Raw genomic sequence first — 23,571 nt, 5'->3', positions numbered from 1 at the left:
ATTGATGGTTTTACATTTGGGACATGGACGGCTCTGACTTGCTTGCGTGTTAATGGTGTCATATATATCATTACAATTGATGCATTCATAGTATGTGTGCCAGCGATCGTCCGACATTGTTCACCACTTTTTTTTACTTTTCTTTAAATTTAGCTGAACAAAAATATAATAGATTGAATGTTGTCTGAAAATGACTATTTTCGCACTGCATGAGGCTGTTCTTTTATACACCATTATCGGACCTAAAATTGCAAACGTGTTCATTTTTAAAGGAAATTACCATCCATTGTCTGGAAATTTTATTTAAACGATGCAATTTCTTTTAAACATGTTTCGCCAATATTTCAGAAATACATAAATAAAGCAATGCATTGGCTATTAGAGAACTCAATGTATACAAATATGGTTTATCAACTTCGATGTCATGATTATTGCAATCGTTGCCGAAATTGTGCAATCGCCAAGATGTGGTGTTCACCATTATATTGTCACTTTTGGCAGATTTGATGACTTTCAATTCAAAGAATTTTTGTTGATAGCATTAAATTGCATCATTCACACAGAAGCAATTTATAAACAAAAGTGAATTATATAAATTCTCAAATGATTTTTCATTCACCGAAATGACATCAGCACTGGATTGCGACGATTCATTATTTGCAAAGTGCTTGGAATGCATTTTCTAACCACGATATTTCCGCCTGACTCGAGTTGAAAATGATTCATCCAATTTTCTTGTTTTTTTCTGACAAAGCAATTGGCTCAATTGTTTTCATAAAAGTTGATATTGATCAGCCACTTCTAGAATTTCTTTGAAGTACAGTAAACACTGTATGATGGCTAAACAATAAATAAATGTTGAACCTTCTTAAATTAATAACAAACTATTTATAAATATGATACAACCATCATATAAATACGTAATTCGAAAATTTGTTATTTTGGAAAAAAATATAAATAATTTTTATCAATTTTATCCAAAGATAGAATAGTTATTTTTAATAGAGCTTTCAAGTATGACTTTTTTTTGTTCGAAGCGACTTAGTCTGTTAAAAACATCAATTAAAGTTTTCTTTCTAATGACTAGATGATTTTTTTCATTTATTAACTCTATCATAAAAGGTACTTCAAGATTACCTTTAACTCACTTCCGTAGTATTTGAGAAAAGTTCCTAAGCTTTGAAAATTAAGAAAGTTCTACATTCACATATTCAAAAAAAAAAAAAAAATGCTTGGATTTGTGTTGATATTTTTCCAAAATACCATTTTATTCACTTAATGAACATTTTATTTAAAAAAATGGGTTTCAATGCAAGTTTTTTCTACTGTTCTTCTTCATCCTTAAAGTGATGCTGAAATTAATAAAAAATCAAGTACAATTAGAATCGTTTTTGAATTCTTTGATCAAGTCGTAGTTTTACTTACTAGGGTATTAATGGTGCCACATTTTGGACATGAAACATTCCGTAACAAGCAATTCCTGTTAAATCTTTCGTATTCATGTTTACATGTTGTGCACTTATAGCATGCATGGAAGAGACCGAACGACATTGTTTCCCGCTTTTTTTTCGTTTTTTCTTCAAGTTTTGCAAAATTATAATGTTTGCTTGAATGACTTGAAAATGACTATTTTCGCATTACATATGACGATCCTTTTATACACCGTTATCGAAACTAAAATTGCAAACTTTGAAAGGAAATTACCTTGCGTATTTTATCTCGAATATTAAATTCAAATAAACATATACGATTTGTTTTGAAAATATTTCGCCAATACTCAAAGCACATCGGTTGATAATAAACAAATAAATTCACTTTCATTTGGCGATTCAAAAAACGACGGTGAACGTATTGAAAAAATGGCGATAGACGAAAAAAATAAACAATACATATGTGTCCGTAGGAATAAATATGGCAATACAAAAACGGAATCTGAAGAACGTTACATAATTTTTTTGTTTACATAGTACAACTCCATACAAAAAAATGTATGTAACGTTCTTCAGATTCAGTTTTTGTATTGCCATATTTATTCCTACGGACACATATTATATTCTCAAAATGATCTGAATTGCAATGATTGCAAAGAGCATGAATTAAAAGTACATTTATGCTGGCGAAATACGAGTGTTGTATTGAGAATGAATCATCAGCTACTCTCTTATGCTTAAACAGGTAAAAATTTCATTATATTTTTGCAGTTGGTAAAATATAGTTTTTCTTTTCTCTTAATTTCAATTCCATTTAAGAGATTCATTACTTGAGTTATTCTACCAAATCTCAATGCTAACACATCTTGACTTATTCAAATTGTGATTTTGGTTGATATATTCTCATTTTTGAATTGATCACTGTGCGCTTCAAAACAAAAACGGATTTGAAAATGTTGTGTGGAGAGAAAAAGTGTGTAGAGTTCAAAGGTTGGTAGCCTAGATAAACAGTAAACAAAAGACATACATAACCTCATTTTTTTAAGTGTCAAATGAATCGTCGCTTTATTTTCCAAATATAACTACGTTGTATATTAACAAAAGGTGATGCGTATTGCAATTTTTAAATAAATCATCGATATTAATAATAATTTCATTTTATCGATTGCAACCAATTCTTTTCAAATCAATTACAATTTCAAAACAGTACCGAGTAAGTGTGTCTCTTTTCGTTTATCTATTAATCTGTTTTTTTTTTTTTTTAATTGAAACTCATACACGTTCAATTATAACAATACCTATATATGCATTAAAAAAAGATAATAATACTGTTAGTGTTGTATAAGCACTTGTTCACATGAGCAATTGATTCATTCGATTAAAAGCGTCGAATAAACTATTACACCGAATAATTTCATAAAGAGCGGTGAAATGTGAAGTAATCGGTCACAAAAATTCAAAGAAAAAAATAAATAAATTCAAACAATATTGATGTGAAATTGAGTTTTCCAAACCAAAGGTTCGCATAATTTATTTTGATCGTTCGTATATTTTTGTCTCAATTGCATAAAAATGGCGTTTTAATTAGATGATTTAAGTGAATAAAGAGTTTCTAAACCAATACAGATACACGTACAATTGCTCATGATATTATTCGAATGCACTCTGGTGTGTTTTGTTTTTTCTATTCATTTATCTTCCTTTTATATATTTCAACTGCGCAGTATTTTATGAACCATCGACGGAATTTTCTGTGAATGAAAACAAATTCAATAACAAGAACAAAAATGGTACAAAAATTCTTCTGTTTTGATCTGTACACAACGGGCCTGTTGATAGGATGGCTGGGCTTGGCCGAATCAATAACATCATGCATTTTCAGCATTTTAATGATTGAAAATATTGACAGTCTCGTTACACCCAAAAATTTTCCCAATGAGGATATTAATTCTTTGCGTCATTGTAAGTATTTTGTCATATCATCCAATCAATGGAAATGTTTAAAATTTTTCATTTGCAGCGTTCGTCATCGTTTTGGGCACATATATTGCATTTAATATCATCGATTTATTGGCTTCAGGATTACTCATCGCTGGAACAGTCAAGGTAACTTTCATAATTATAATACAATTATACGAATTTACGAGAAAAAGAAATGAAGCAAAGAACACAGCAGTAATTCTGTCGTTTTATGTGTTCTTCTTGCTTAGACTTTTATGTTCAGTTGTTCAAGTGTGTTTGATAAGCTTTATCAGATAAACTGTTTAAATAAGAAAACAATGAAAAAGAAAAACATCACGATTGTTGATTGAATTAAAGCCGTTTGTTTCTATTTCGATGGAATAAAACAAGTTTTTGAAAATAAATGACCAACAAAAACAACAATATCAGTGAATTTTCACCATAAAATAGAAACAATCGAAAATTGTTCGGATTGAATGCAATAGACATAACATAAAATGCCATATGATGTGTTTTCAAAACATTCATCGTAAGCATTAAAAAAATCCGTATTAAATAAGTAAAATGTTTATTTTTTTTTACAGCGCAATCGGTTGCTCGTTATTCCATGGCTTATCAATACCTTTATTTCGTTGGCATTCAATGCCATTGCAGCCGCGACTAGTTTGTACCTAACAATCACCTCGCAGCATATGGACAATATTACAAGCACTTTACCTTTCATTGTCGCAGGCATTATCATATTCGGTAAGCCGATGAAAAAAAATACATATATTGCTATAAATCGATAAAATGACTAATGAAACTTTTTCTTATTTTCTACCAGGAATTTATGTGTACGCATATTTAGCGATTTATTCACTCTACGATGACATTCGACGAAGCTCACCAAACAGCGAATATTCTAGCTTGATCAATAACCGAAATAGCGTCGCAACCTATCCAGTTTACTCACGTTGCTGAAATATTACTATTTTACGATCCTAAATGTTTTTTTTCAGTTTGACTCTCTTTTTTAAATATAAAATCTTATTATAATCACCATCCCAAATAAATACAAACAAGATCCATTTATTTTTCTATCAATATACGAAAGTGTTTGGAAATTGGAAAGATTGGAATCAGTATGCACTATATGCATCCATTAATTATGAGATAAACAAAAATTATACGTCTTTTTGAAAATAAAATCATTTGAAATGTGCGTTATATTTAGTCACATTATAGAAAAAAAGTCATAAATCATTGTTTGTTTTCAGTGTCAACTGTCACAATGATGATCGAAAGGGAATGGAAATTTCCGTAGATAACTTGCATCGTTTGATGTGAAAAAAAAAAACAATGTATCAGTAATGAAATGGGATCATACAAAAGCGAAATGGACAAAATATTGATTCGACCAGCTATGATTCAACTATTGAGAAATTTGCTTCAGTTCAGTATTGAATAGAATAAATCACCCGAAACCGAATGCTTTTTTTATCTCTACAAAAAAGAAAATATCACGCGACAGAAAGTTAGCCATTGTTTTCGTTTAATGAAGTATTTATTTATTCACATTTTTTTTTATCTTTTAACTTAACTAAATATTTGGTTATTTGAAGCACATCGACACGATCGTGTGTCAGCTCATTTTTTTTGCTATTAAACGTTAAATCGTTTACGACAAATGTGTGTTTTTTTTTAAATATACATTAACAGCTAACAGGAGATATTATTTTTATTGCTTTTTTTTTAAACCTTAATCATCTATAGATCTGAATTATTTTGACAAAAACTACACAAAAGTTCAACGTCATTGAGATTGCATAAAAAGTACGATTTTGTCAATTAAATTATCATCGCTGCATTTTATTAACAAAGATTCCAAATTTTCTTCTCATGGAAGTTTTTTTCCATTCATTTCTGCATTCAATCGTATTCTATTTATCTCACAGTTCGAATATTGTCTAATTAAATTTTTTTTTATTTAAATTGAAATATTACGTTGAACAATTGATATATTTTCGAATTGGTTTTCTGCTCAGGAGTTTAATTATAGCAAACGATGATGCCGATGACAGCAGATGAATTTATTTATCGATTGTCAGCACACTGTACGGTGGTAGTTGTGATGGATTCTCCTCGACGTAGGACATTTGCACGCCAGAATTTGCCTGCTCCTCGGCTTTCATTTCTTTGTATAGCGTCACTATGCTAAACCAAATGTACAGAACTCCACCTGAAAAAATAGGAGAGAATAAGAGAAATAAGAACAAAAATATTCATCAATTGTTTACAATGGAAATACAGCCGGTTTATATATTTTTATGGTGGTGACACATTTTTTTTTGTTATTGTTGCAATTTGGTTATTTTTCGCAACACTTTCATACAGACATTTCAGAATTGCTGATTTGACTATGGATATTTTTTTTTTTCATTTACATTAATTAAACGCAATTTCAGCGATAAAATGAGAAACGAAAATGAAATCGCAGATGGTTTGTGTAAACAGTTTCGTATGAACAATATCTGGATTCAAATTTTGTATATGCCAGTCATTGAGGCGTTCTTCCATTTTAATGGAATGCTGCGATGGTTTATCGAGTATTTTTGCGATAAATGAGATAAACACGGATTTGACACGTTGCATTCAAAAAGAAAATAAAATTACAAACAGATATTCAATGATCTTCATATATTTTTGAATAACAACAGCGTCGACATTTTTTTGGAAATGTCAATGTCAATTAGAAGATTTCAAAGGTTTTTTTTTAGAGTAAGTGATAATAGCAATATTAATAAGCGATCAAAAACAATAAATGAAGACGGAAATTTTTTTGTCGCTGTGCTGATTTGGGTCGAGCTTATCTTTGAACTTTACTATGTTACTCAATTTATACTATGTACGGAAACCGAATCGAATTTAGGCCGCATTACGTTGGTTAATGGATTTTTGTCCTCCCCCAAATACGTTTAAGGTCTAATAACTTTATCCATTTACAAAAATGGTTGTGTAGTTTTGTTTTTGGTAGATAGATTGCCGTTATTTTAATGCAATATTTCTTTTTTTCATTGACATGGTCGGTTGATTCATAACGTTCAAACTGTTGAATAAATAGAAATCATGTTATTCTTTGCGTAATCAGTTTGGAAAAGAAACATCTATGATTAGAATTTTCGATAAAACATTATGGAATTTTGTTTATGGTTATCATCACATATAGAGTGATAACTTCATTTTTTTTATTGATATGTTTGAGATTAAATTCGTGTCTATGGGGTCATTGTGGGTTTTTAGTTTGAATGACTCAATAAATCGATGATTTGGATAGAGAGAAAAAGCTAAATATTTTGGATGATCATATTCGCAAGATATACTTACCAAAGATGCCAACAATTACAACGGACGGTATGAGATGTGGCGATAGTTCTATTGATGTAATTACTATTTCCAGCATTGAGCTAATAATCCAGGGCAACAAAAAGTATTTCTTTTTCTATGGTTTGTTGTTTTCGTAAGTCGACCAACGGCAGTATAACAACAATAACATTATAGACAGCACCAGCAGCACCATTGAAGAAATTAAGGAATGAAAAAAATAACAAGAAGAAGAGAAGAAAAAAAAAAACAAATTGTATGATTACTATTTACCTCGTTTTCTATTTTCATAATAATAGTCACAACTAAATGTGTGTAACACACATGGAAATGAGCGTTCATTTTGAAAAACGAAGAAAAAGCACACAGCTAGAAGAAGCAAGAAAGACCACTCACACACACACAAATCACATTCATTGAAAATGTAACTGAGTGTCTATCTAAGACCTCGTAAGACAAGGTATAAATGATTTGTGTGAATTGCAAATGCTTCAAAATAGATTATATGTATGATAAATCAGAAATATGAATGAGCATATCAGACAATGTACTTGCTGCGAGGGGCGTGTGTGCAGAATTCGATATATGAAAGAAAAGTAAAATATATTGAAACAAAAAAAAACACAACAGACTAAAAAAGAAAGTAAAATAGCTGCATCATAACGTAATAATCGACAAGCAGCCAACAAAAATGTATGCGAGAACCAATGAAACACAGAAATAACAACACATAGATAACGACAAGCAAAAAAGTAGTTGCTTTTCAGTTGAATACGAAAAAAGAAAGAAGCGCACTAGCAAACAAGCATGGTAACTACCGTCAATCTAAAGCAATTCACCCTTGTATTACTTTGATTCAATGCAACGCAAAAACCATGTGAACCGTGTACGGTGCTTTATTTTATTAAATAAATTGTTTTTTTTTTAATGTTTGCATTCGATGCTGTTGTCGTCATCGTCGCTGTCGCTGAGTGAGTTTACAATTCGTGTTACTGCTCAAAAATTCATATTTCATGTACATGCATTGTATTTCATATGATATCGGCCGACGAATTGGTTATTATTTGTTTCTAGCATTTTTGCCGAGAATATCGTTCGCTCTACACGCGCTCATTGTGCCATTTGTTACAATAACTATTTACCAATATTATTATTGAGCAATTATTTGTAATATTTACCATCAAAATGCCGGCAATTAATAGTGCAGCAGCCAACATATCGAATAGTGAAACGGTGACGTAAAACAATCGAACAATGTGATCAGGTGCTTCGCCAAGAAATGAATGTAATATGAAATTTGCTTCAACTATTGGAAGATGTTCATACCAGGCGATCGCCCAAAAAGCATTGATCAATGCAACAACTGTTCCAATAATGCCAAGCACAAGGCCTCCCGCCTTCAAACATTTTAATTGATTCACCATTTTCGTTGTTCTTTAAGTGTTCGCTAGTTTACAAATTCTATCTATATTTTTTCTCCAAATCTGGATATGTATATTTGGTTTTATATTTTGAGTTTTTGATGTATTCCACTCTATCTGCCTCTATCTTTTTGTACACGCATACACACAAACACACTGTGAGATTTAAACACTATTTCCGACACTGTTTCAGTTTTCTGTATTCGTATGCGTATTTTTTGCGGCTTTATGTCGCTTATAATAAAAACCGCTTCTACCTTCAATTGGTATAGTCTATCGCACAAAAAAAAACTGTATACGCGCGATCTGGCATCTGTTCACAAAATTATATGCGAATTTGTTAAACTTTTTCTTGTTGTCTTCACTTTTCTTTTCTTTTTCGCTTTTCTCACACCGAATTCGAATAATTTATTGAGAGTGTAAGAGTCTCACTGTGCTCTTTTTCGGTGCTAATGTTCATCTACTGTTGTAAGTCTTTCGAAAAAAAAAAATTTTTGTTACGCTGCTTTTGTTTGATTAATTTCACTTTCTGCGTCTGGATTTCTTTTCATCAACTTTGGCCCCGTCTTCAACTATATTTTCTGCTTCACTTTAACGCTTTTCGTCAAATGAAAGATTCACTGTTTTTGTCTGCCGTTGATGCGTGTAATTTTTCAAACAATGAGAGAAAATTATAACATTCATATGCGAAATAATTCGATGCACGATAAAAATAAATCAGCAGCAACGTCAAATCCAAATGCTGAAATATTTGAATGTTTCGTAAGTTAACCAAATTTAATGGAAATATTAAACGAATAATTGTAACGATGCACAATGTTTCTGTGCTGCGTTTTAGACGGAAATTAATTTTCTATAGAAAATAGTTTGAGCAAGTAGTTTGTGTGTTCACTGCAATGTAAAATATTTTCACCTCACGTAAGAAATATATTGAAAGTAATAAATTCGAAATGAAAACAATGGGAACGAATAAATTATGCGACGAAAGAAATGTGCGCATACACTCGTTGCTGAAAATTCAACTGACTGAAATCAATTGAAAGCTTTTTAGCTCTTATAAATCGTAATCAGATCAGAAATTGCACACATGCTTATGTATATCGTATATGCAAATTATAATTATGTATTTGGATGAACGAACAGGTCTAGCGATACTGAATGATGGAGTGAGAGAGAAAAGATAAAAACAAACTTGGATATTTTCATTGCCAGTATGTAACACACTGTTTTGTCTACGTAACTTTTTTTTTTAAACACAATTTTCGTGTTATATATTTTTTATTTAGATTATTATCTACTGTTGGTGTTGTATTCAATTCACGCACGAAATTAATGACACTTTGTATTGTTGTTTTTTTTTTTCAATAGTTTTTCATGACTTGATGTTTAATTTTCTATACATTTTACTGTTTGAACTTGTAACATTCTTTTTATTATTATTATTAATTTCTCGTCTGCATGAAGCATCACTTCGTCGCACCTGACAATAAATGTAAATTTTCGCCGAAATTCGCCAGTTGTTTAATTCGTTGTCTTTCTGTTGTTTCTTGCAAATGTGACTGTTCACTAATAAACAGAGAAAATGAAAACAAAATTCGTAGTTTTCGTACGTATGTAATTTGCGTAATAGAAAAAAAATGAAATGTGGAAAAATACAAAAAACGCACAAACAAAAAAAATTGTGTTCAAAAAATATAAATAAATTGAACGAAAAAAGGCAACGAATCGAAGAAAAGTAACGTGCAACGGAAGATCGGCTAGAAACACAATTTGCTGCACAAATTAAAACCAATTAAAAATAAAATGTTGAGCGCAATAAATGCTAAATTGTTTGTAGAGATTTTGGTTCTGTTTAAATTGCAGCAAATTCAACATCGCGCAACTATGAACATGCGGATCTTTCTATGACTTTGGAATTATAAATTTTATTGCCTGTCCACTTTGAATTTACTTCTTTTCCTGTTGAGCAAGAGATATAATGCACGTTCATCACACACCGAGAGGTTTAATATTACTATCGTAACGGCTTATGTTTGCTGCGATCGATGTTTGTTTATTTCGTAAAACCACCTCTTTTTTTTACTCTCTTTACAGTTGAGTGTGTCTTTTTTCGTTGGTTTTGTTTGTGACTATTTGTGATTGCTATGCTTTAAACTGTTTACGTTCTTCTGTTTTATGTGTGTGATATACACATCGAGTGTGTGTGCTCGGTTTTTTCTCTTTTTCAATTACTGGAACGAACATCTAGTTTCGCGTCCATTGCCGTCCGCTTACTAAACATTATTTTCGATTTCTCGTCTCGATGCCAAAATTTAATCAAATTGACTTTTTTATATAACAAAATAATCACGTGTGGTTTTCAAAAAATGTGATTGTAGTCAATATGTTTGTCTCTTTTTCTACTATTGCAATGCGATTTTGAGAGAGATTTTAATTTTGATTTTTTTTTATTGTTTATTCGGTTATTGTCATGTAAATTGTTGCTAGTTGAAAGTATGTATGTATGTACTTGGAGATTTCAGCATTGGGCGGACATATTCGGACAATATATGTCCGGAATATACAAATCTTGCGTGGTTACTGTACAGCGTGGTTGCAAGTTTGAGACAGCTATAGACATCTTTGCGGCTCTGCAATAGCTGCAAGCACGGCATACCACTTGTATTGGCATATGCTGTCTGTTGCAAACCACAAAGAAGATACTCAATGATATTACACGTATGTGAAACCTTTTTCACAACCACATTTCGCCGATGCAAAATAGCAAGAGAAAATATGTATCGCACGGTAGTAAGAAAGAAATAATTTTTAACGATTGTGTGTTCTACATCCATAATACTTGTTTCTCTTTCTAAATTCTTCGAGCGGTGTGATTGTTTTAAAATATTGCGCGTACTCACCTTACACTCTCGCCAATATTATGCGCCACTCTAGCGTGCATGATGTATTGATGAGCATATGCAAATGTAGATATTGTATTTGTGCACAGTTACTTTAGTTAATAAACACAATACTAAAATGCGTTTCATGTTAATTTCATTCCTGTAATATGTGCGCAACGCATCTGTATCACGTGATTCATTGTCTTTACGCTGGCAAGTTCCTCGTTCCGCTTCATATTAAACTTTAATAAATATAATATAAAAACAAACGGAACATAAACGCAAAAATCCACAGCAATCAATTAGACAATACATCTTATGTTTTTTTGTTTGTATTTTTCATTCATCGCTCGAGAAAAATAGAGCCATTCAATTTATAGCGAATTTCCATTTGAATGAATCGTTTATAAAAGTTCCATCACCACCAAATTGTACGAAAAATTTGGTCCATTATTCAAGAGTTGACACTTGATTAATATGATCATACTTTTATGATGTTAACCGATTCAAATGGATTCAACGCTAATGACATCAAGTGTCACACTTCGTGACTCTTTCATCAGAATTTAAATGGTTTCTTAAATGTACAGAGTACAGAATATTAAACCTTTCAAACATCTATTAGTTTAGTTTTGGAATTATATCTTTTATCATTTGGCTTATTCGTGTTTCAGTGTCGATTTCTTGGAACGTTTTGCCAGTGGTAAATTGCCATTTTACCAACCGAAAACATTCGGACAAAGTTGCGTGTTTGTTTTTATCTTTTTTAATTGCATCGTGCAAATTTTCTGCTTTATTGTTATTTCGGCACTTTAGTATTAATTATACGTAAATAATTCATATAAATAAACGTTCCTCTTGATTAGTTTAAGTAAAGTTGTGGAGCTGGTAGTTTTGTTCATTTGCTTGTGTGAGAATGATCATTTTTTTTTTGTATAATTCATAAGTATGATATTATTATTTTGTAAACCAAGTGTCAAGTGCTTATTCGTATCCGAAAATCCTTAAATTGACCTTAGAATCTATTCGAAAATTGTAAAATCATTCACTCGTTCACTTGTTTACATTACGTGTCGAATTGTTCAAGAGAAACTCTTGCAAATTTTGCAATGCAAAACTGTCGAACATAAATGATTGTGCTTTTGATTGATATTTTTCGACAATGATTTTTTTTCTTTTGATTTTAAATGCAAAAACTTTTCACAAAAAAAAATGATCCATAAAATATTTTCTTCCTGACCAACAATAACCGTAATTTATGTTCATAAATGCCAATATATCTCATATGACATTCACAAAACAATTTCATTTGCGAAATGTGGGCATGTGTTCAATTCACATTTGATTCATTTGATTTGAGGTGTTTCTATCTATTTTAATTTATTGTAAAATCGCACCACAAATGCCACAATGGGCATTAAAACCAATTGTATGTGAACACTTCAAATGTATGGAATTGAAAAGAAAAAAGAAGAAAGAAGTGATTGTTTGCGATCAAATAAGGAATTTTTGTATTGAATTAGTCTGAAACCTAATAAATTGGTCATTCATCTCTTCCGCCGCATGCATAGAAAATTAAGAGATGTGGATGTTCCGCTTAATTTAAGCGGAATTATTATGCAAGAACTGATGTGTACCATACGAAAATTGAAAGGAAGTTACATTTTGCGTGGGCCTCAATTACGATTTTTCACAAGCATATTGGGACTTATAAACGAGTTCAGTGAGTGTTTTTTTTTAATACAAATTAATAATTATGATAATTATAATTGTTGTCAAAGCAATTCAATCGTGTAATTTGCTGTAACTCTTATCTTTATTTATTTCTTCCGCAGTGAAACGAGAAATTCTGTACTTACATATATGCTTATCACGCAAATATACTATATCATAATCTATGCTGTGACTTCACGAATGAAACACATACACAACGCGCATCAAAGTAGGCAAGGTCTTTTTCAATGCACACAGATTCTAGCCGAGACTCCCTTTGTATTGGCAGCACAGAGATACAGAGAAAGAAGAAATACCGAATATGAAAGAAAGAAAGAAAAAATCGCTTCATGACTTATAGGCCATTTGCAAACTTCACTGCACATCTAATTATGTGAAAGTTTATATTCCGTTGATTCTTTTTTCGCATATATTTTACCACTTTCAACAAATAATTTCTTCTCTTAAGTTTTTTTTGCCGCTGTTGCCAATGCAACTTTAGAATGTAAACAATTACGATCCAAAACCTCAATTTTAAATTGTAATTTGTTTTTCAATATATGCTGCTGTATTCAATTATATACGCTGTGTATTGTTGTTTTGCTTCTGGTTGTTTTGCTTTCTCATTCATGCAGAGATTTTTAAGAGCGCGCCATGTCTTCGTTTTATGAATAGAATATAAAAAAAAGTGCCAACCATTGAAATTTGCTAATGATGACAGCATCGAAGACATCAAACAAAAGGAAGAATCACACTTTGTATCAATTCTGGAATTACCTATTAGATCATTTTGAGCAATCAAATTAATCATTAAGAAGCAAAATAAAAATCATGCAGTTTTATTAGCATATGTATACAAGACACGAACAATTAATGATCAATTGTAAGAGATTTTTTTTCTGTTAAATTAGTCATGGATACAATTTAACTCCTTGATGTTTTTTTTTTCGTTTGACCCACTTTATTTCTTGGCGATACATCGAGTCTCGAAGACATAAAACTGCTGCTTTATTTTAAATGAGTCGGTTTTAGTTGACGGCTTCATCTTCAGCTTTCATTTTCTTGTATTTTTCAATTAAAAGATACACAATATAAATATAAATACCTGAAAAAAAGAAAGAAAGAGAGATAACATCAAGAGTATTCCTTAGTTAATTATATCAGAAATGCAGACGGTGTATACATAATTGATGAAAATTTTAATATGTTTCTTTGAATTTGCAACCAGGAAAGACATTGTCTATTCGCAAATTACTAATTTCCCTTTGATTATTACGTGAATTGGTAAGATTTGATGAAAGATAGCAGTAATTTTTAAAATCGATTAATTGAAAAAATAGGGTCGATTTCATCAGTGTTCCGGCATTTTTACGCGACAATTTACGGAATCATTTGAAATCTATAACTAATAAATTTCCATTACATTGATTTGTACACACATAATAAGATATTTCGATGGTCTCAGATGACTCTGTAGACGGTAAGTGAAATATACCGCATATTTTTGTTTGTTTTACACACTAACTTACAAACCACTTTTCACTTCCAAAATATTACATTTTTAAGTGATAATGTTTTAAATGACCTTTCTGGGTTGAAATCCGTTCATTATCTTATCTATTAAAGCTGAACATGGCGTAAATAGATTTAAATGACTAGAACGTATTCTAATTTAATTGAAATGAAATGTTCGATCATGTGTTCAAGATATACTTACCAATGTAGCCAATATAGCAAACATGCGACAAGAGTAGTACCGAGTATTCTAGTGTTTCAATTATTATTGCAACCAGTGTACAAGTAATCCAGGGTAGCAAAAAGTATTTATTTTTCTATCATTTTTTTTTTTTCGAAAGTTGACCAACGGCAATAGAAAAATAAAACGGCATCAGCATCATCAATTTGAAGATATTAAGGGAAAAAAACAAATATGATTACAATTTGATAATATGACTTTGTTTTCTATTTTCAGAAGAAATGTTTGCAAATGAAAAAAAAAAAATATTAAGAAGAAGTGAGTCACATAGATAAGCATAGATGAAATGCTTGTGAGCGTGGCATCAAAGAATTAATTTTATAGAGAATGCGACAAGTCAGTGTAAATGATCTCTATTCATATAAATTGAAATGCAAGTCACCAGATATTTATCTAGAATTCACGATATTTACCATCAAAATGCCGTTGATTAATAGTAAAGCAGCAAGCATATCAAATAATGATAGGATCATGTAAAACATGCGAACAAAGTCCTCTTCTACTTTGCTAAACAATAGATGTGATATCGTATTATCATTAATCACATCATTATTTTCATACCGGTAGATTGCCCAAAAAATATTCGATACTGACAAAAAGGCTCCGATGATGCCCATTACGAGGCCACCTGCCTTCATGCACTTTAATCGATCGAAGTTTTCAAACATTTTTTTATTTGTTCATAACACAACCGCTTCTCAGTCTAAAAATTTCTCTGAATGGCAGGCAAAATATCCGTGTGTGTTTTTATGAATTTCTCTCAATCTATCCGTTTCTGTTTTTTACTATTCAGAAACACTATTTTTGACACTGTTTCAACTCATCGAATCGTGTCATTTTATTCTCGGTTTTATGTAACAACAGATTGATGATTAAAAAAAAAATTATATACACGATCTGACGTAAATCCATAAAATTACATATGGATTTGTTTTACAATTTCTTGTTAGAATAAATGTAAACACACTGAGTTTGATATTATGACTGAACTTATTGAATACAATCCTAATGACATATGCACGAAAATTCGTTGATGATAAGATGACATTCATCTTGGGATAGACCATTGAAAATGAAAACAAAAAATTGTATTTCTTCCATTTCCATGTTTCTCAGTTATCAGTAAACACAATTTGTATTACAAATCATAAAACATAACATTTTCGCAAATTGATATTTACTGTTAATTGATTCCATGAAAATTAAAATGAGAATACAGAAACGAACTTCAAACAACGTACGCCAAAAAACGTAACATACATTTTATGGTCTCTATGTTAATAATTAGCATTTTTGTTTTTAAGATTTCATTTTACATTCATCAAACCTATTAATTCATTTTAAGCCATCAAATATCACATTTATAAAGATTATCAATTAACTCTTTACTGTGCAATTTTTTTTTGTTCTCAATTCATTTTGATTTTATATCATGTGCCGTGATCAGGGTCATTGTTTCTCTGAGAAGAAATGAGAATGATAAATGAAAATGAGGAAAATATTTTTTGGTTGGAAGAAAAACCTCCTAAGGGCTATTCACCTCTCATTTTCCTCTTCGCCAATCCTTCCCCTGAGAGGAACAGTTCATGGCTCTGACGAATAGAAAAAAAATCCCAGAAGTGTCAATTTTTTTGAAAACATTAGGGCCTCTTCACATTTGTCAAAAACATGTTTGAATGCGATATCAAAATCGAAATATGACTTCAAAAATATTCGACCCTACATTAGAGCCCAGCACATGATAATGGGTTAAAATGGCCATACTTCGAATATGCCTTGCAATTGGTAAAAAACCCAAACGAAGATCGTGATGCATGGCTTTATGAAAGAGCATATTGATATATTGTAACACTGTATTGAAATAATAATAACTTTAAATCTTTCGCGTTACGTGAAAATTGCAAACATTTATCCACACAAACGATCAACTGAATCGAATGATCGTAAAGCATAAAAATTAAAAATTCATTGGACAAACGTGTGAGCGAGAGAGAAAGTAAATTAGTCATGGATACAGTTTGAGTCCTCCAATATTCTTTATTTAACATTTGTGGCTATGATGACCTTTAGCAAAATTTGTTATTTTGAAGGAAATGTTTTGGTGTTGCATTTTCATATATTCAAAATGATACGTGCGGCACTAATTACATGTATCACCCAGCATATAATGAAAATTACATTGCGAATTTCAACTTCAAGGCTTCTCTTTGAATAAAAAATGACAATCTATTAAAATCAATTCGATTTGCCCCGAAAACCACAAAATGAGGTTTTTATTGTTTAAGTGTATGGGAATAATTGCATTAGACAAAGAAACAGGGTGCAGCACGTCTGGCTGAATAAATGAAAGTAGATTTTTGTTTGAAATAATTCATGTCTTATTAGACATTCTCAACACAATCTGGTATTTCTTGAGATAATCTCAGACATTATATTCAGATATTTGCAGCCATATGAATTAGCTCAGTCAGATATCGTCAGGCGCTGAAATTGAGTGAAGACAATAGAAGTGATTGTTATGGTTATAACTAAACTTACATTGCTACAATCACTATAACAATCATTTCGCTTCATTTCAGCGCCTGACGACAATGTCTGGATAATTTTCGTAATTTTAATATTTTCAATAATAAGATTCAGTTGGAAATCATCAAAAACCAAACGAAAATTATTTGACAAAAACTCACGGCAAAGACTTCACGGCTTGTTGGATTTTGTTGACTTTTTAGATTTTTTTTTTTTTGGCAATTCTGTAACATTGAAATCCCAATGTGTTTCTTCAGAAAATCGATTGCGGTAAAATACTTACACTGCAGAATTTGGAATATTTATTGTAACAATTCCGCAAAGTATTTTCTCTGCGGCAAAACACAAATTAAAAAAAAAAAATTAATTGGAATTGCAATATTACGGAATTTCATTTAAAAAAAAAAATCTCAAAAGTAAACAAAAGTGAATTATTTAAAAAAATTCGCGTTATTTTTCACAATGTAGTGTACCATGAAAGCGATCATTCATTCATTTAAATGAATAATTTTCAAATATTTAAAATTTCAAATTTCAAATAAATGCAAATATTCCGGCAAAAAAATCGGCATAGATTTTGAATGAGCGAATAGACATTTTTAGTGTAATCCTTAACGTTCACATTTAGTACATGTAACCATATCTTCCACATTTCATATTCTCGGTTCGAATTCTTGAATCAAATAATGTTGTTGTCAAATGAACTAAAACGTAAACAAAGTACACAGATACTTGAAACATTAAAGCGAACGAGCTTTACTTTGATTGCTTGAATTTACATGAAATAAGAATGAAGTTGGTGTCATCCAAAGTATATAGCATTTGACGTTGGTAGCATTCTATAGAATTCAGTTAAAAAAAAAGAAAGAATTCCATTTTTCTAGGTATTAATGTTTAAAAATGTAGGCTAATTTATTGTTTTTTCCGATTTAATGAGAGGCCAATTAAGATGAGATGGGCAAATTTTATAAATTTGTTTTAAACAGACAGAAATGTCTCCAACTCTCCACACAAATTATATTATGCTATAAAGTGAGATGGTGTGCGTGTGTATGTGACATTTCGAACGTTTTTATGTTACCACAACTGCAGTTTTATCTCAATTCATCGAAATAATTCATTGTCACTGTCTGTACTTGTTCGGTGTGTGCGCGTGTGTTTGTATGTGCATTGACAGGCTTTGTATATGTAAATGCGCTTGAACGGGTGCAAAAACTAGAGAGACGATTAGAGTAGAAATATCAAAACATTTTCATTAAATGGCAACGAAATCGAATGTTGTTGATCGAAGGCAAAAGTGAGTACGAGCACTTGAAAAGTGAACGGATAGATTTAATCGTAATTTTGTGTGGTGTATAATTTCGGTTATTTCAATGAAAAACAAAAACACTAAAATAAATTGAATTGCAAAAAAGTGAGGTAAAAAAAATTGTGTTTGTTACAAACAATTACGGAAATAACCGTGTGTGTATAGTCTTCGATGGAACTGTGAGCACGCCAAATACACAGAGTCAAGACAGAAACAAACAAATAACCAAAACAGAATAAAAAGAAGAAGAAGAAGACGACGACAACGGACAGCGAAGGAATATATAAAAAGCACTACAGCAACATCAAGTAATAGCAATAACAATTGAGCTCAATGTGAAACGTTCAAGTGCAATACACATATGGTAGTGTGTGGTACAGCTGAAGAAAGGTAATGTTATTACGTTTTTCTTCTCTGTGTGTCTGTCTCTTTCAAATACACACTTGCTGTCAGGCATGTGTATGTTTATTGATGCTGATTAGTGAAGCAAACAAGTTAAATGTTACTGGTTCCCCCCAAGTGTCAAGTGCTTCTTAATCGGCTCAAGTACTATAATATAAAGAATATATTTTTTTTCGCTATGTTCTAAAATCAAAACTCAAACATTGTAATTTAGCCATTTGCATGCATGTGTTTATATGCAATGAGTTTCGAAAATAAGAAGAATTAAAGAAATCTCTATTATGTATATTGAACTGATGAAAAAAAAAAGCGACATTGTTCAGTCTCTGTTGTTGTTGCTGATGTTTTTTTTCTTTCATATTTCGATTCAATGTACCTATTTTGGTTTCGTACGTGTATTGCTTACGCACTTCATGTTAAATTCTTTTCAATTTTTCATTGTGTTAAATCAATAGCTTATGTGATATACATGTAGTCTTATTTTTTTTCTTTTTTCTTCAATTTCAGACAATTTGCCTAACCTTAGCATAGTTAAAAAGCTTACGAATGAATAAGCAACAAAATGCGTCACTTTACGACTTAGTTGAAAATAGTTATTTACATTTTAACAAAGTGCCAAAAAAAACGCAAATTTTAATTCAAACGCACGTTCGTAATTTATGTTTTTCGAGATTTTTTTTTATTCGCGATATTTTATTCGTACAACCTACAAACCAACACATAGATCATTTAAAGAAAAATAACAAAACCAGTGTGTTCCAATCCATTCAACAAAAAACAATAACAATATGTTTTAAATTGTTCTTTCGTAAAAATTTGCGATCAACTAGAGAAACAACATCAAAACAATCGTACAAAAGAGCGCAAACAATTTAATGGAAATCGCTCGATAGGAATTCATAGCACAAACTTAACTAAACACCATTCCCAGAACAAAATCAATCCAATCGCAATGGGAAACCTGTTTTCATGTTTTCATTCCAAGAAGTCGAAACACTTCAACAACCGACAAATTGACAATTTTGATACGAGCACCGAATCGCGCTCACCAATCGATCCCGCTCTCTATATCGAACGTCAAAGTAAGCCATAATCGAACTGAATTCAATGTAAAAATACATGTCAAATAAAAAAAAATCTAAATTTATTCATTGACTCTTCTCTAGAAACTGACGAAATACTAGCAGAGAGTTCAGTACCAGAAATAAGAAATCACGAACTACATATTGGAAATAGTGGAGCAATAGCCACCAGTTCAACGAGGAAATCCACCATTCTCTCAAATGGAGCCAATAACGTGCATGAAGTGCACTCCGGTACAGGTAAATACAATTTTTTTTCTATTTTGGTCATAGTGTCTCGTTGCATTTTCATTGTTATAATTAGTGTCTTTTTTTTTGTCTCTTCCATTTTTGCGGTATAAAAAATAGCTGCAAAGGATCCCAATTATCAAGTGTCAGATAATACAGTGAATGCATTGTTTGAGAAATACAAAGATGAACACGAAGATGCAATTCTTATGGAAGGAATTGAACGGCTGTGCGAAGATCTAAATTATAAACCGGATGATTTTGCAATATTGGTGCTGGCATGGCGTTTAGATGCATCGCAAATGTGCCGTTTTACAAAGAGTGAATTTATTCAGGGATTGCATTCGCTGAATGCGGATACAGTTGATGGTATACGAATGCGTTTGGAACAAACAATTGAAAAATTAAAAGTCAATGCCGAAATGTTCAAACAATTGTATCGATTTACATTTCGTTTTGGTCTGGAGCCGGACAATCGTATCGTTCTCTTAGACATGGCAATTATATTATGGCGTCTTGTTTTCACCGTTCATAAACCGGACATTTTAGATAGATGGTTAGATTATTTAGAACTCCATACAAATATACGGGGCATACCAAAAGATACATGGAATATGTTTTTAAATTTTGCTGAAACATGTGATATAACTGCATACGATGACACCGAAGCCTGGCCTAGTTTGTTTGATGATTTTGTAGAGTATGAAAATGATCGGCTCAATCAAAATTTGACTGTGATGCCAGACACAAACATCGATGGCACCAAAAAAGAAACACAAATATCGGTTGACATAATGCCGTCATCGCCACAAAATTTATAGTATTTTAAACGAATAATATGCATTCTCAGCGTATAGCGACAGCAAATTTGTTATTGACCATTTTACAATACACTCAAAACGGAGAGGCAGACAGATAGAAATAGAAATAGATACATAAAATTAATAGCGAATGGCGAAAAATCAATGAGCGATTGATATCCCTCATGAAAAAAGTATTGTCCAATTTTAGTCATTTTTTTGTTTTTTTAATTTCCATTTACATGGTACAGAGAATTCAGTATCATCAAATACTTAGATAGTAGTTTATTTATTATTATTTTGTGGTTTTTTTTTTCTAACTAACATTTCGTATTCGATGTGAATTTATCGTATGTGTTTGGTCAACAACAAAAATGGGAACGTTTCAATCAAGCATTGATATTTGCAGCAAAATTTTATTTAAAACTGAATGCCCAATTGTTTTGCATAAGGGATAAGCGTTGAAAATGACGTAAGCCACATCCATTATCGGAGAATCGTTTGCATTTTAGCTTAGAAAATAGAACTGTATCCTAGCAAATGTGCATATTTATTTAAACTCATTGTTTTAAATACGAATATTTGTGGCAATTGACTGTTTGCTGCCGTATTTAATAATGACATTGAACGATTAGTTTTTATTTTGCCCTTTTATTATTATTATTTCACCAATGTACATATTGATATTTGCATTTATGCATCAATAACGATAAAGTCAAAACAAAATCACATTACAATGTAAAAATGGTTGGCAAAAATTACTGTAAAGATTTAAAAATAGAAATTATTCGGTTTTCATAGTGAGGTTTCGATAAATGTCATATTTGGATGAGTTAATTTTCTGATTTAAATAAAATCGATCAACATTACAATTACGATTGTCCATGTATTGAGCCAAGATTTAAGAAAATTTTTAAAAATGATATCTTAAGATGTGAAAAGTGCCACACTAAACAATAGAAAACCCACAGCAATGACACGACAACAACAATAACACATATTTTTATTGTCAAAATTTTGATGTCAAATGGTGTCGACATTGGTGACGGTATTTTGAAACAGACTGTGTAATCCATATTCATCTTATATGATCCTATGTAAAGTTCTATACTTGATCTAGTTCACATTGATGGTTCAAATCGTTTATGTCCACTAGCGAGGACATGGACTGTGTGTTTTTTCTGTTACTTGTACGTTGTAATGGACAAGTATATAAACATGGCGTCGTTCAAATAAATTTAAAAATCAGACAATATATTGAACTAACTGGTCAGTTGAGCTGACAGTACGTTAGCCAGCTAAATGGACCAAAACAATAGAAGTTATTGTTATAATGAACAATCACTTCTATTAAAACAAGAAAAGTGATTCATCATTAAAACAATAACGTCTATTGTTTTAGCCCATTTAGCTAGCTAACGTACTGTCAGCTCAACTGACCAGTTAATTCAATATATTATCTGTTAAAAATCCGTCCACTCGTGTCGACACCATCTAGCACGGTAGTAGGGATTTCATTGCTGTGAGAAAACCCGATAACATTCAGTTCAATCTTCTGTGGGGTGTATTCTTCTAGTGGGACTATTATATAAATATGCACGGTTTTACGTAGATTTCCATTTGGGGAAAGGTCCATACAACTCGACCTTATCAACCAACAGTTGTGATAAAAAATGAATAAAGAAAGTTTGTTAGGGTGAGAGGTAGCAGGAAAGAGAGTCTGTGAATCAAATAATAGTATGTTAGCGTTTTTTAAGTTTAATTTTTTTAAGTTTTTAATTTATCAAAAATGCTGCTGGATGATCTTGTGCTTTTTTTAATCAAAGACGAAGCATTTTATATATATATTGATTTCTTAATTTTTTTTTAAAGACGAACATAATATTTGTATAACTTTTTTATATTGTCAACATTTTTTCTCTCTCATTATTTTGCAATAAATTAACTGACATTTATTTTATTTCGCATTATTTTTTTTTAGAACATTTTCAAAAGCTATGGAGAGTTGATGAAAAACGAATATTTTTCAAAAAAAATGCACTATATATTTATTCTTATAGGATATGATCAAATGCATCGTTACTTGAGTATCATTTCGATTTAAAATAAAACAAAAAGAAAATGCAAATAAATAGCCAATGATTAAATAAAATATCGTGTTCAATATTGTGTTTTCGTAGCAAATTATTCTAAATGCGAATTGGATTGTTCCAATGGCAAATAAAATGAAGCAAAAATGTAAATTGTAACTCAAAATGCCTAACGTTCACGTGTAAATTTAAACAAAAAAAAGATATGAATATTTTTCCGATGAAAATCAAAAGATGAAAAAATACAATTAATCGAATGTATAAGTGAATGTTTTTTTTTTCTTGGGATGGCTTGTATCCATACATTTTTTAAAGATGCCACGTTTTTGGCAGAGCTCTTATCGGCACCACAGAAGTGCGGGCACATATAACTTTTTATGTGCCGCTTCTGAATACAAGAAAAAGTGACACTTACAAGAAAAATGCACGCACCTCCGTGGTACCTATAACAGCTTTGCTTTTCGGATTTAATCGGATCTGAAATAAAACAAAAAAATCCGATTAGATCGAATAACATTTTTAATACAAATCACAAAAATTCATTTAAACATTGTTTTTTAAAATAATGATTATATCACATAATCGTAAGAATTATGTATATTTCCAA

General features: G+C 31.0%; 4 protein-coding genes across 7 annotated transcripts; 2 read left to right on the top strand and 2 right to left on the bottom strand.

Moving 5' to 3' along the window:
* Positions 1–2,501: 2,501 nt before the first annotated feature.
* LOC116337618 lies at positions 2,502–4,478 on the top strand. Of its 2 annotated transcripts, none has more exons than XM_031762297.1 (5): positions 2,502–2,643; positions 3,155–3,392; positions 3,451–3,536; positions 3,977–4,139; positions 4,219–4,478. In XM_031762297.1, exons 2-5 carry the CDS (start codon positions 3,188–3,190, stop codon positions 4,353–4,355), a joined length of 591 nt encoding a protein of 196 aa, XP_031618157.1. In that variant the 5' UTR covers positions 2,502–2,643; positions 3,155–3,187; the 3' UTR covers positions 4,356–4,478. The 2 variants fall into 2 exon arrangements, with proteins under 2 accessions (XP_031618157.1, XP_031618156.1); XM_031762296.1 differs by lacking the exon at positions 2,502–2,643 and adding an exon at positions 2,779–2,949.
* A 718-nt stretch (positions 4,479–5,196) lies between these two features.
* LOC116337620 lies at positions 5,197–10,253 on the bottom strand. 2 transcript variants are annotated; one of them, XM_031762298.1, is made up of 4 exons: positions 10,128–10,253; positions 7,934–8,918; positions 6,759–6,873; positions 5,197–5,613 (listed from the first exon to the last, which is right to left on the bottom strand). In XM_031762298.1, the coding sequence occupies exons 2-4, from the start codon at positions 8,177–8,179 to the stop codon at positions 5,465–5,467; spliced, it is 510 nt and encodes a 169-aa protein (XP_031618158.1). In that variant the 5' UTR covers positions 8,180–8,918; positions 10,128–10,253; the 3' UTR covers positions 5,197–5,464. The 2 variants fall into 2 exon arrangements, with proteins under 2 accessions (XP_031618158.1, XP_031618159.1); XM_031762299.1 differs by lacking the exon at positions 10,128–10,253 and adding an exon at positions 9,090–9,202.
* Positions 10,254–13,574: 3,321 nt separating this feature from the next.
* LOC116337682 lies at positions 13,575–15,505 on the bottom strand. Its single transcript, XM_031762445.1, has 3 exons — positions 14,941–15,505; positions 14,489–14,603; positions 13,575–13,876 (listed from the first exon to the last, which is right to left on the bottom strand). Exons 1-3 carry the CDS (start codon positions 15,193–15,195, stop codon positions 13,800–13,802), a joined length of 447 nt encoding a protein of 148 aa, XP_031618305.1. The 5' UTR covers positions 15,196–15,505; the 3' UTR covers positions 13,575–13,799.
* A 2,645-nt stretch (positions 15,506–18,150) lies between these two features.
* Positions 18,151–21,953, top strand: LOC116337442 (DCN1-like protein 3). 2 transcript variants are annotated; one of them, XM_031762016.1, is made up of 4 exons: positions 18,151–18,752; positions 19,272–19,846; positions 19,931–20,086; positions 20,195–21,953. In XM_031762016.1, exons 2-4 carry the CDS (start codon positions 19,717–19,719, stop codon positions 20,893–20,895), a joined length of 987 nt encoding a protein of 328 aa, XP_031617876.1. In that variant the 5' UTR covers positions 18,151–18,752; positions 19,272–19,716; the 3' UTR covers positions 20,896–21,953. The 2 variants fall into 2 exon arrangements, with proteins under 2 accessions (XP_031617876.1, XP_031617877.1); XM_031762017.1 differs by lacking the exon at positions 18,151–18,752 and adding an exon at positions 18,833–18,908.
* The last annotated feature ends 1,618 nt before the right edge of the window (positions 21,954–23,571 follow it).

The sequence above is a fragment of the Contarinia nasturtii genome, unplaced genomic scaffold (genome assembly GCF_009176525.2).
Source record: "Contarinia nasturtii isolate CC-2019 unplaced genomic scaffold, AAFC_CNas_1.1 Cnas_scaffold_285, whole genome shotgun sequence".
Taxonomy (NCBI): Eukaryota; Metazoa; Arthropoda; class Insecta; order Diptera; family Cecidomyiidae; genus Contarinia; species Contarinia nasturtii.
The sequence above is the reverse complement of the archived record's forward strand: the minus strand, read 5'-3'. Positions and strand labels throughout refer to the sequence as shown.

Bases quoted from the DNA above. Each gene is read 5' to 3' on its own strand.
- LOC116337618 (XM_031762297.1), top strand. From the start codon at position 3,188: ATGAAAACAAATTCAATAACAAGAACAAAAATGGTACAAAAATTCTTC. The intron at 3,393-3,450 runs GTAAGTATTTTG...TTTCATTTGCAG, and splicing joins TATTAATTCTTTGCGTCATT to CGTTCGTCATCGTTTTGGGC. The intron at 4,140-4,218 runs GTAAGCCGATGA...ATTTTCTACCAG, and splicing joins CGCAGGCATTATCATATTCG to GAATTTATGTGTACGCATAT.
- LOC116337620 (XM_031762298.1), bottom strand. From the start codon at position 8,179: ATGGTGAATCAATTAAAATGTTTGAAGGCGGGAGGCCTTGTGCTTGGC. The intron at 6,874-7,933 runs GTAAATATTACA...AACAAACCATAG, and splicing joins TAATTGCCGGCATTTTGATG to AAAAAGAAATACTTTTTGTT. The intron at 5,614-6,758 runs GTAAGTATATCT...CTATTTTTTCAG, and splicing joins TGTAATTGTTGGCATCTTTG to GTGGAGTTCTGTACATTTGG.
- LOC116337682 (XM_031762445.1), bottom strand. From the start codon at position 15,195: ATGTTTGAAAACTTCGATCGATTAAAGTGCATGAAGGCAGGTGGCCTC. The intron at 14,604-14,940 runs GTAAATATCGTG...AAAAAATGATAG, and splicing joins TAATCAACGGCATTTTGATG to AAAAATAAATACTTTTTGCT. The intron at 13,877-14,488 runs GTAAGTATATCT...TCTTTTTTTCAG, and splicing joins TTGCTATATTGGCTACATTG to GTATTTATATTTATATTGTG.
- LOC116337442 (XM_031762016.1), top strand. From the start codon at position 19,717: ATGGGAAACCTGTTTTCATGTTTTCATTCCAAGAAGTCGAAACACTTC. The intron at 19,847-19,930 runs GTAAGCCATAAT...ACTCTTCTCTAG, and splicing joins TCTCTATATCGAACGTCAAA to AAACTGACGAAATACTAGCA. The intron at 20,087-20,194 runs GTAAATACAATT...TATAAAAAATAG, and splicing joins TGAAGTGCACTCCGGTACAG to CTGCAAAGGATCCCAATTAT.